This window comes from Nicotiana tomentosiformis, chromosome 12 (genome assembly GCF_000390325.3).
Source record: "Nicotiana tomentosiformis chromosome 12, ASM39032v3, whole genome shotgun sequence".
NCBI lineage: Eukaryota > Viridiplantae > Streptophyta > Magnoliopsida > Solanales > Solanaceae > Nicotiana > Nicotiana tomentosiformis.
In genome coordinates this window covers 117,389,240-117,400,312 of record NC_090823.1, presented here as the reverse complement: position 1 = coordinate 117,400,312, position 11,073 = coordinate 117,389,240, and the positions used below count along the sequence as shown (strand labels likewise).

Sequence of the window (11,073 nt, the reverse complement as noted above, 5' to 3'; positions counted from 1 at the left end):
AAGAATGTGAATTTTGTATGTTCATGCTTGATTGCCGGTATCGATCATAGTCAAGGGTAGAGTGTATGGTTAAAAAATATTGAAGTCCTCCATAGTTGAGATTTGTACGTAGTTGGGGTATAGTTGATAGTCCCATTGCTCGAGGATAAGCAAAAGTCTAAGTGTGGGGTGTTGGCATTTAGCTTAAAGTATATATATTTATATGTATATCGCCTCATATTTTACTCGTGTTTCTTAGATTTCGGATGTAAAATGTATTGATTTATATTATTTCATGGTGTTTTTATGTGTAGGAATTATCCGGAAGCAATGGAACGAAAGGTGCGAGATTAGAGCCAAAACGGAGGGAAAATGGGAAATGTGGAATTCCAGCACCACATGCAGCGCCCCACGGCACATGTGACGCTGTGGACAGAATGTTTAAATTGCAAGTGTCAGCGCCCCACGCTCCCCAGGACGCTGGTGACGAGAATTTCTCTCACTTTGTCCGGGATAAGGTTATTTCGGCCCTAGACCTACCCAAAGCCTATAAAAGCAAGACTAAGCCTATTTTTGGATAGGAGATGCCACTTTGAAGGAAACATACACACGAGAAACATTCGGGAGCGAGGATATTTCAGTTTTTCTTTATATTTTCTTAATATTTTCAATTATCCAACACTTGTGAAATTGTTTGATACTATCATGAGTGGCTAAAACCCATAGTTCTGGGGTTGTGATTTAGCCATGAATATTATTGTTCAACATTGACTTAATCTTAATTATAATTCACCAATATATGGTTGTTTCTTCAATTCTGTGATTAATTGCTTAATTGGCTAGCCAACAGTTAGGTTATATTTACTATCTATGTTATGCTTGGGAAAATCATGTTTAGATTGGAGAAGAATTGAAAAGAGCACGATCTTAACTCTGGAAAGGGGGGGGAGGGGGGGAGAATTTGTGATTAGGATAGGAATATACCTAGTCACTGTGCTTATTGTAATATTGTATTCTTAATAGATTGATTTCATAGGAATATAGGCGTTGATTTACTTTGAATAGGCGAGTAGTACTTCGGAAGAAGGCTACGAGAGCAAGTGTTCGATTAATTAGCAACAATGAGTGAATTGTATGAAAAGGGAGAGTTAACTAGAACATAATAGGATTGGTGAATCGATCACAACCATGAAATATTTGTCTCTACTGAATACACAACAACCATTTTGCTGCTTGATAATTTAGTTACTAGTTAGAATTATTATTTAGTATGATCACACTTTTGAACTCGGATTGGCTCGACTGAATAACAATCTTGGTGAATTTAGTGGGTAGTTAATACAAGTCTCTGTGGGTTCGACACTCGACTTATCATCTTATTACTTGTATGACCACGTATACTTGCGTGTGCGTTTTGGAGCAACAAATATATACTTTTATAAATCACTATATAAAAGAAAAGAACTATTTGTAGTAGAGAGAATATCCAGAGAGAAATATGAGAAAGAGGATAAAAATATAATACTAGAATAACAAAGAGAAGAAATGTATGGTAAAATGAGAGAAGGAAAATAGAAATGTTAAAATTAATGAGGGATACTTTGGAAAATGTAAATTCAACGTAAGGATATTTTTGTCTTGAAAATTAATTTTCGCTTCTGCTTCTGCTTCTGCTTCTTGAAAAAAAATTAGAATTTGTAGCTTCCCCTAAAAGTAGAAAAACTGCTTCTGTTGCTGCTCAAAAGCACAAACAACGTAAATTTTTGATAAAATATTTTATAACCAAAAAAATTACCTTTTTCTTTCTAGAAGCTCGGTCAATCAGGCTTTAAGACAAAAAAGTTCAATTGAATCCCCTTTCTCAAAAAATTATAAGCGTAAAAATAGGGCAAAATAGAGAAGTAGAAAATTTACTCTAACGAAACAATCATGGAAGTGCATCCTTAAAAGAGCAGCAGGAACTGTTTTGTCAATCACCATACCTTTCTTCACAACTTTGGTGATGGTTGACTCGGCCTCTGTGCATGTATTCTCATAGTAATTTGAGCTCAGTGCCTTCACTGCAGTACTGGAAAACAATGAAAAAGCAAAGACTAATGGTCGTTTGGTTGGGAAATAAGTTATCTGGTAATTAATTATCCCGGGATTAGTTATCCTATCCTCACATGGAGATAAAATAAACTACAATCCTGAAAAAACTAATCCCTGGATTAGTTATATCACGATTTTGTCCCAACCAAACGTGTGATAAACTCACTTCAAATTTAATCCCGAGATTAATTATCCATTATCCCTTGTACCAAACGAGCCCAAAGCAATAAGACATCTTGGTACTGCCATAATAATTACTTACGTTTGCCAAATTAAGCCTATCTTTCTTTATGCTTAATTTAGAGTACTTGACATTTTTGCTGTGAGACTAAGGAACTTTACAATGTGCATCTAAAGGGAAGACATTGTAATAGAGGCAGAAGACTACAATAAGAGTTGTTACTGGAATTTGATTATGTTTGTTAGCAAGTTTGGTCAGCTAGAACCATTAGACTGATATGGAATAGGAGTAATTTAACATTCTTAATTTGATTCTTCTTTGTGAAGCACGTTCATTTTCTTAAGTCTGAAGTGATCCTATATCTAATGGTCACTGATTTTGTTTGACATATATAAACTAAGAGTTATGCCAATGGTTATTCTTACATGGGAGTAAATCTGACGAATGGAAGTAAATCAACTGCTAGTCAAATCTAAAAGTAAATTAATATTATTTGGTGAAAATATCGACTGCTAGTCAAACTTAAAAATAAATTAGTATTATTTGGTGAAAACAACGAAGTGACTTGAGTATATCCACCATCTCACTCATGAGGCGGGGATTATAAACTCAGTTACATCTTTGTAAACTCTCTAAAATTAAACAACTTCTATATGTCGATCATTTGAAAAACTTAGTGTAGAGAAATCACATCACACAATCCTCAAAATTTACTTCCTCTCGTTTTTCCCTCTTTACCACAATCAAACATTAGTATAAGAAACTCCTCTTTCTTTTTCCTTAACCATTCCGTATCCGAAACCCTCTTGCCCCTACTAATCTGAATTCACGCCGAATAGGCCCACTAATGGGCTAAACCGCTCCCTACTTAAAAATAATAATTTGTACTTTCCTATACATTATTTGAAACCTTATTACCCTCACTACTCAAGTTTCAATTTAATTACATGGTCATATACAATTTATCAATTATATACAAATAAGTTTTAAATGAGTATCCTTTTATATTAGGAATTGAATAAGGAATATCAGTTATTTCCTTATCTCTTTATACTTGTCCACTCTCTCTGTCTCTGTCTTTGTCTCTCTCTCTCTTCGTCTCTCTACTCTCCTTCTATGTTTTTTCCCCATTTTTTCTTCATTTGTTGTTCTCTGTTTTTTTATGCTTTCTTGTTGTATAGAGTTTTAATGGAATTTATCAATGGATTTTAATCGTTTTAAGAAGAAGAAGAAGAAGATGATGCCGACATGACATACAATATACTTACGAAATTGTAGTAAAGTTGTATTATAATTGTATGTAAATTGTATTCTGTTGTAGTTGCATATATTTTTTATTTGAATGTTGTACGAAAGTTGAAAAATAGTTGTATAATGTATGAATCGTTGTGTAAAATTTGTATTTAAGTTATCAATACTATCTTTTTATATAAAGTTGTTGATATGTATCAAAATTGTATTAAGAGAGTAAGTTTTGATTGGAATTTTAGAGAGGAAGAAGTACACACTACATACAAAATATATACAAATCAGATACAAAATATACAAAAGACATATTGTATAAAATTTGTATAAAAAGTGTATTTAACTTGTATGATATTGTAGTTGTATTTAACTTGATAGAAATAATATATGAAAGTTGTATAATATATAATTAGTTGTATGAAATTTGTTTTTACTATGTATAAATCAGATACAAAATATACAAAAGACATTGTATAAAATTTGTATAAAAATTGTATTTAAGTTGTATGATATTGTAGTTATATTTAACTGGGTAGAAATAATATATACTCTATAATTAGTTGTATACTATATAATTACTTGTATAAAATTTATTTTTAGTTTATATGTTGTCGAAGATGTATCAAATTTGTATCAAATTTGAATATTTCGGCATTGACACACAACTGTGTTCTTGTTAACTCCAACACAATTATATGGGCATTGAGTAATGTGATTGAGACAGTTTACATGTGGATGATTTTATATAATTTCTTGAAACAATGAATGTGGATGGAAATATAGACCGAAGGAACATTGATTAAAGGGATACAATATGATTTGCTAATAATTAACTGAGATTTTCCAACTTTTTTCTCTGTTTAACACTTTAATATTAGAGCCGGTTTGGTAAAAGGTTCTTAACTAAAGAGGGGAGGAGAGAAAAAAAGAAAAAGATGTAACTAAATCCCTTAATTTAAAGCACTAATAATGGATTGTATATAAATTGTAAACAATCTTGGTTTAGGGCGGGTAATATACAAAATTAGGATAATTTTGGTAAATATGTTTCAAATATTGTATAGAAACGAAACATCCCCCACCCATTTCAAGGCCCAAACCCCATACCATTGTGAAGAGTGGAGGAATACTTTATGATCCCACCGGCCCCTACTGCGATCGGGGTATAAGAAACTCAATTTCCTATGTACAGAACCAATCAACTCCTAGAGATCTGGTTGTACAAACCACAAAAAAAAGAGAGTAAACGCAGCCACTATTTCTTTGCAATCATCCAAGTAATAAAACTTCCACAAATGAGGAATTTAAAGCAGCATACATAGAAAATACCCATGCAAGCTAATGGACTAAATAGTAGGCAATAGTTTACTACAAACGCTAACATAGCCAAGGATGACTTCCCACTTTCACTAGCAATCCTGTCACCAACAGAGGCCAAAGATAGACTTGTGATGTGAATTTTTCTTTCCCAGTTCCCTAGCCGAGAACTGAGAGGTAGGGCCGGACATCACCACAAGTACCACCTCCAGCACACTCTGTGACCCCACCAATATGTCACGAGAAGGCGGAGTAGTTCAACGGTTGCTGCTGGTCGATATCATCACAATTTGAGCCGTTGGAGATACCAGAACAAGTGGGTGTAGAATAGCTCTCCTGAAAGTTTTTTGATTGATGAACTTTGGGTTCCATTATCTGTCTGTTCAGCTGCAATGCATTAGATACTGGGGTACCCTGGACGTTGGTCACATCGGGGGATCCAGACTCCAGGAGCTTCTTCATATTGAGAAAGCGTCCACCAGGTCCTCTAGCCCTATTCAGTGCATGCCGATGGCGAGACTCATGGAGATATGGCTGAAAGTAATTTGTGAATAAGTAACCTAATTGAATCACGGCAACTAACACACATGCTGAAACACTAGGGACCCTTACCTTGCGTCCTTTTGAGAGTTTATTCTGAGCCTCCAGCTTTGCACGATACTCTCTCCGCCTGAGAATAGCCTGGTACTGTTTTGCATTGACAAATATCGGCTCATCTTGCTGATAGTCAAGAGGAAGTGGCACTCGAGCAGATATGGGGCCTAACATTTGTGGATAAACCTGAAGTAAACTGCTAGATAAGTATCTCACAACGAGTATGAAGAAGAAAAACAAACACTGGCTTTAAAAAGGACTTGTTATCAGATTTTGCAAATCATGGGCTGTTCCATACAAAAGAAATCCACTTAGGTATATCGATATAAGTACATTTAGTACTGAGGCCTGGAATCAAACTTAGTCCACTAATCACATATGACATTTGATATGTAAAATAGCATCAATAAGTGGCGGACCCAGGATTTTGTGCAAGCGGGTTCAATCTTAGAAGTACATAACTTTAGTCGTAAAATAGTTGTCAAGTGAGTTCAAATAAAATATTTATACAAAATTATGCAGCTTTAATAGTAATTTATACATATACACAATATTATTTTTTGACGAAGCGGGTTCAATTGAACCCGCTTTCCACCATGTGCGTCCGCCACTGGCATCAATTCTTTGAGTGCTGGTACCTACTTAGAAGTTTATAAGGTTCTTGAAATTTGAAAAGCAAATGCCACATGAAAGTTACAGCAGACTTACAGCTTGAACAGTGAATGATCCACAAGTTATTCTCCCATAATTAATAATCAAGGAGGTTTAAATCTTTCAATGCCTATGGACTATGGTCAGTGTCTATATGCACAAAAACCAGATAATTAAATCAAAAAGATTAACAGAGAAGTTATTCTTAGATGGAAATCTTAATTTGCAAATAAAATACTTACAATTATATTACTTAAAACATTTAGTGAGCAATTGCCTACTAAAGAAATACTATTAATTTTTTATAGAGCCATCTGTACTTAAAACTGGCAATGGCTCAAACAAACAATCTTCCAGAGGTTAAATAAAAATAATAAAAAAAGCAGTTTGATAAAGAACGTAAACTGCTAGAACGAAAAAGGTTCACCTTTTCTTTTAACAAAAACTAGAAATAAGTAATACTGCACGTCATCAGTACAAGTAGTATAGTTGAACATGAATGTACTTACCGAGGAGCATTGTCCATAAGAAGCAAGTAAACCATGACAGTAAGGATCAGAGTACGCAAAAGGTGCATAAGCCTAGAAATGACATTGTGAGATGTCATCACTTGATCAGAAATTACAGCATATGAAAAGAATTAAGAACAACTCACAATTTGTTTGTGGTTTCCTTGGTAAGTGCAATCATGCTCGTGACTCGACAGTGTTGATTCACTTTGAGCTTCATCAGGCTTTTCAATACTTTTAGAATAGCCTGAACATGATCAAAACAGATTTACCCTGGTATGAAGTATCTAAAAGTCCAAAGGGAAGTAGTGAAAGCAGAGGCAAAAACAAATTTGAGGCTAAAAGATATCCATACTCATGAAGAGCTTGTAAACCAAATATTCCCTTCATCCTATTTTTATAAGGAGTTAGACAGGATTTAAGATGTTAATTTAGATTAAGTATTATATAGAGGCAAAGAAGGGGTGTCATGGCGTAACTGGTAAAGTTGTTGCCATGTGACCAGGAGGTCACGGGTTCGAGCCGTGGAAACAGCCTCTTGTAGAAATGCGGGGTAAGACTGCGTACAATAGACCCTTGTGGTCCAGCCCTTCCCCGGACCCCGCGCATAACGAGAGCTTAGTGCACCGGGCTGCCTTTTTTTTTATAGTGGCAAAGAAAGAAAATAGTAAAATAAGTTTGATAGATAAAACATCACATCAAAGTTCTAATATTGAGTAGTTAAATGCTTGTGAAATTCTTTTGATTAGTAAATGCATGTGAATTCTTGAAAGTTGTAAAAGTTGCTTTAGATAATATTATTAGACGAATGGTGTCAAACACTTTGGGCTGTCCCAAAATGAATGACAGCCATATAAATTAGGATAGAGTAAGTAGGAAATTAAACCTGATCAGTTCTAAGATAGCATGGGATTACATGGCTAGATTGAATGTACTACATGCATGCGTAACTAAGCTGTTGAAGGGAGAAGGTTAATGACAAAAATTATTTCATTTCACAACTCTTTTGTTTCTCGGGTTCTTCAAATTTCTAGCAAATCCTTTACGACTAGGTGGCTACAATGGTCTAGCACCTGAAGCTTTAAGTTAAAGTTTTTTTCCAAGACCAACACAAGCAAAACAAAGTCCAGAGTATGAGTTCCATAGTTCCAATCTTCTTCAACAACTATCAAACCAAACACAACTCACCCATTTCATGGGTTCCAATGAAGTCCCCAACCAAAACATATAGTAACATATTAATAATAAAGCTGCATCCATGTTAAATGGATAAAGCAACTCCTATCAGTCCCGCCAATTTAGTGAAGAACTGAAGCAACTTTCTATTGGCTAGGGGGAATCTTTTTTTTTTTTAAAGAATAGGTCTTTCCTTTTTTTTTCCTTTTCCTTTTTCCATCATAAAACATCCGCAAGACTTCAAAACGGAAAGTAGACACTTGCCCTTATAAACCGGGTATTTGTATATTGAGCATAGCGGTTCTCTCTACCTTTACAAGGCGGGGATAAGGTCTGCATACACACTACCCTCCCCAGATCCCACTTGTGGAATAAAATTAGGTTTGTTGTTGTTGTTGTTGAGCATAGCTATCATCTTTCCACGATGAACGTAGTGTCCCAACAAAGAATTACAGCAATATTCGCCACATCCAATACCATGGAATGTGTTCCTCGTTATTCTATCGTATAATGGTGGTACAGTATATTATAACATTAAGCATTGATCATTGCCAAAATGTAGTTCATTTTGTCATTGTAGATAGTAGTGTCCATTCCTTTGTATCAATGAGATGATGGAAATACCACTATTTGGTGTAAAATGTTTTAACCTTATACAAGTTATTAAGATTCCAAATAATGGCTAGTACAAGACCAAAAGGACAGAGAGGTGGCACAAGTTATTCCTATAGACACGCATAAAGGACCAATTTCCAGCTTTCAGATGACTCAGTTTTAAAATTAAAAAAATATTGCAAAAAGGGTACTCAGCAACATTAGCATTCATCTTGCTATGCTCGGGTAGTTAAAGGGTATCTATTCCAAAGTTATAGGGCTCGCAAGAACTATGATTACCTGTCAACACATTTCTGAAATATGAGTTCTATGCTAACCATTCTAATTCCAAAAACAATTAATCAAGAGTTTCTTTGTACATGCCTTTATTAATTATGGATTTGTGCAATACCAGATGTTCAGAATCACTTTTGCAATCAATCCTTACCAGGCTAACAGAGGCATGCAATGCATTGGAATAAGGCTGGGGCCAATCCAATTTAATCTCAACCTACCAAACCATCAATTTCACATTTCATTCCCACATTCTTTCTCGCATTGAAAGTCTAAAGTAAGAAGAACCAAACTTTCTCTGATTACAACGAAGCATGTATTCACCACAAATTCAACCACAGTACAGTAAGTACCAGCAGAACACAGAAGATCACAGGCCATCTCCATTTGTCTTAGTTTAGGCCATAGCTTTAATATTTTTGCACACTGTATATATGCATCTTAAAACATGTCAAATAATTAAGTCGATACCATTACCTGCTTGAAAAGGCATGTTGCTTTTCCCATAGATTTTGCTTTCTCCTTCAGTAGCAACTTCAGGGCATGATTGACCCGTCGACTGAGTAGAAGAGGAATCCTGATCTTGAAAATGAAAACCGAACTGTTCGGGATTTTGAGGACCAGGAAAAGTCAACCATTGTTGCATTTGTGGTTCTTTGCTAGTCCACCAGCTAGGTCTAACACTGATCGATGGGCCTGTTGAGACGCTACTAAGATCAGAGCCTTTTTGAAGCAAGTCCTGCATTCTGCTAATCATCTGTGACCTCGTTCAGAAACTGAAAAAGTCCCGAGTATCCATACCTTACACATTAGAGTATGACCTAAGCAGAATAATTGAAAGGTGAACTTCTCTTACCTTTATTTCAGTTCCAGCATACAAATAAAGTTTTACTCTTAAGACTTGACAAACTAAGTAGAGTGTCTATTTATAATTTTGACCTCAATTTACCATGTTAACTTACATTAATGCTATATCAATAATCATATTCATCAAGGATAGTTTACTTGAAGGGCAGCTTTAGCATAACTGGTAAAGTTGTTGCCATGTGACCAGGAGGTCACGGGTTAGAGCCGTGGAACCAGCCTCTTGCGGCTGCGTACAATGAACCCTTGTGGTCCGACCCTTCTCCGAACCCCCTCATAGCAGGAGCTTCGTGCACGAGGCCGCCCTTTATCAAGGATACTTTACTTCCAGCAAGAAAAGTGCAAATCATTCAACTTGAGCGTGCATATTTGTCCTTCTAAATAGTGGGTTGCTCTAGTGGTGAGCACCCTCCACTTCCAACCAAGAGGTTGTGAGTTCGAGTGGCCCCAAGAGCAAGGTGGGGAGTTCTTGGAGGGAGGGAGCCGAGGGTCTATCGGAAACAGCCTCTCTACCCCAAGGTAGGGGTAAGGTCTGCGTACACACTACTCTCCCCAGACCCCACTAATGGGATTATACTGGGTTGTTGTTGTTGTTGTAAAGTCTCAACTTCGAATTATTTTTTTAGCAAAAAGTTAACAAAAATACTTACTATACAGCAGCCCTTCTAGTAAAATCTGAGGAGCAACCAACAAATGTATGATTTTGGTCTCGAGAAAGCATTATTTTGATAAAAGTACTTCAAAAAATAAGCAGTTTTTAGAAGCTTTAGCCAAACATACTCTAGAACAAGGGTAACAAATAAACATCAACGACATCTAAGCCTCAATCCAAACTAATTGGAGTTGGCTATACAAAACCTCAGTATCTATTTCACTCCATTTGGAACCCTTTAGAGTAACAAATCTAAGTATACAAAATTAAACATACAGTAATCTGAAAAAATCCCAAGATTTTGAAATACTAACATGCACCGAATTCAGACCCAAGAATCCACAACGAACCCCAAAATAATCAACTTTAACCAATAAAAAAATACTGAAAATAGAAAGGCTAGAATAATATTATAGCAGCAGCAGATAAAAGAACCTTCTAGAGAACCTTGTAAATGACTCAGGCACTTGTTCCCTTCTTCAAAACCCCATATTTCAGCTTCTTTCTATCAAGCTATCCTTCTTCTTCTTCTTTTTGTAACAATTTTATTTTTGCTGCCGAGTTATTCGGCTTCTTGGACGACGATTTTTTAGCTGGAAACAAAGAGACAGGAAAACACAGAGGTTTTTTCTTTTCTTTTTTCACTACGTGGAAATGAAGAAGACTTTGGTGTTGTTTTCATTTTATATATTTACAGTTGATGTTTTCTTTCATCAACTTTGTTTGTCGTGTTGTGTGGTGTATAAAGGACTATTGTTCATGAATTTCTTATTAAAATAATATCCAGATGATAATTTAGTAGGGTACGTTTGGATTGGCTTTTAAGTTTTTTTTAAAAAAAAATTTAGTGTTTGATAAAGTTAAAAAGTGTATAAAATAAATTAAAAACGGCTTAAAACAAGTCAAAAGTTTAACTTATTATTTTT

The 11,073-nt window shown here is 35.3% G+C and overlaps 1 protein-coding gene across 10 annotated transcripts; it reads right to left on the bottom strand.

The window, feature by feature from the left end:
• Positions 1 to 4,733: 4,733 nt before the first annotated feature.
• Positions 4,734 to 10,811, bottom strand: LOC104095190 (nuclear transcription factor Y subunit A-3-like). 10 transcript variants are annotated; one of them, XM_018770442.3, is made up of 6 exons: positions 10,583 to 10,811; positions 9,109 to 9,452; positions 6,714 to 6,814; positions 6,568 to 6,639; positions 5,426 to 5,593; positions 4,734 to 5,347 (listed from the first exon to the last, which is right to left on the bottom strand). In XM_018770442.3, exons 2-6 carry the CDS (start codon positions 9,386 to 9,388, stop codon positions 5,051 to 5,053), a joined length of 918 nt encoding a protein of 305 aa, XP_018625958.1. In that variant the 5' UTR covers positions 9,389 to 9,452; positions 10,583 to 10,811; the 3' UTR covers positions 4,734 to 5,050. The 10 variants fall into 10 exon arrangements, with proteins under 10 accessions (XP_018625958.1, XP_070047650.1, XP_070047652.1 ...); XM_070191549.1 differs by having other exon boundaries at positions 9,109 to 9,407; XM_070191551.1 differs by having other exon boundaries at positions 9,109 to 9,377.
• Between the last annotated feature and the right edge of the window lie 262 nt (positions 10,812 to 11,073).

Excerpts from the sequence above, each read along its gene's own strand:
- LOC104095190 (XM_018770442.3), bottom strand. The coding sequence starts at position 9,388 with ATGATTAGCAGAATGCAGGACTTGCTTCAAAAAGGCTCTGATCTTAGT. Across the intron at positions 6,815-9,108 it reads CAACATGCCTTTTCAAGCAG|GCTATTCTAAAAGTATTGAA; the intron begins GTAATGGTATCG and ends GATCATGTTCAG. Across the intron at positions 6,640-6,713 it reads AAGGAAACCACAAACAAATT|GCTTATGCACCTTTTGCGTA; the intron begins GTGAGTTGTTCT and ends TGTCATTTCTAG.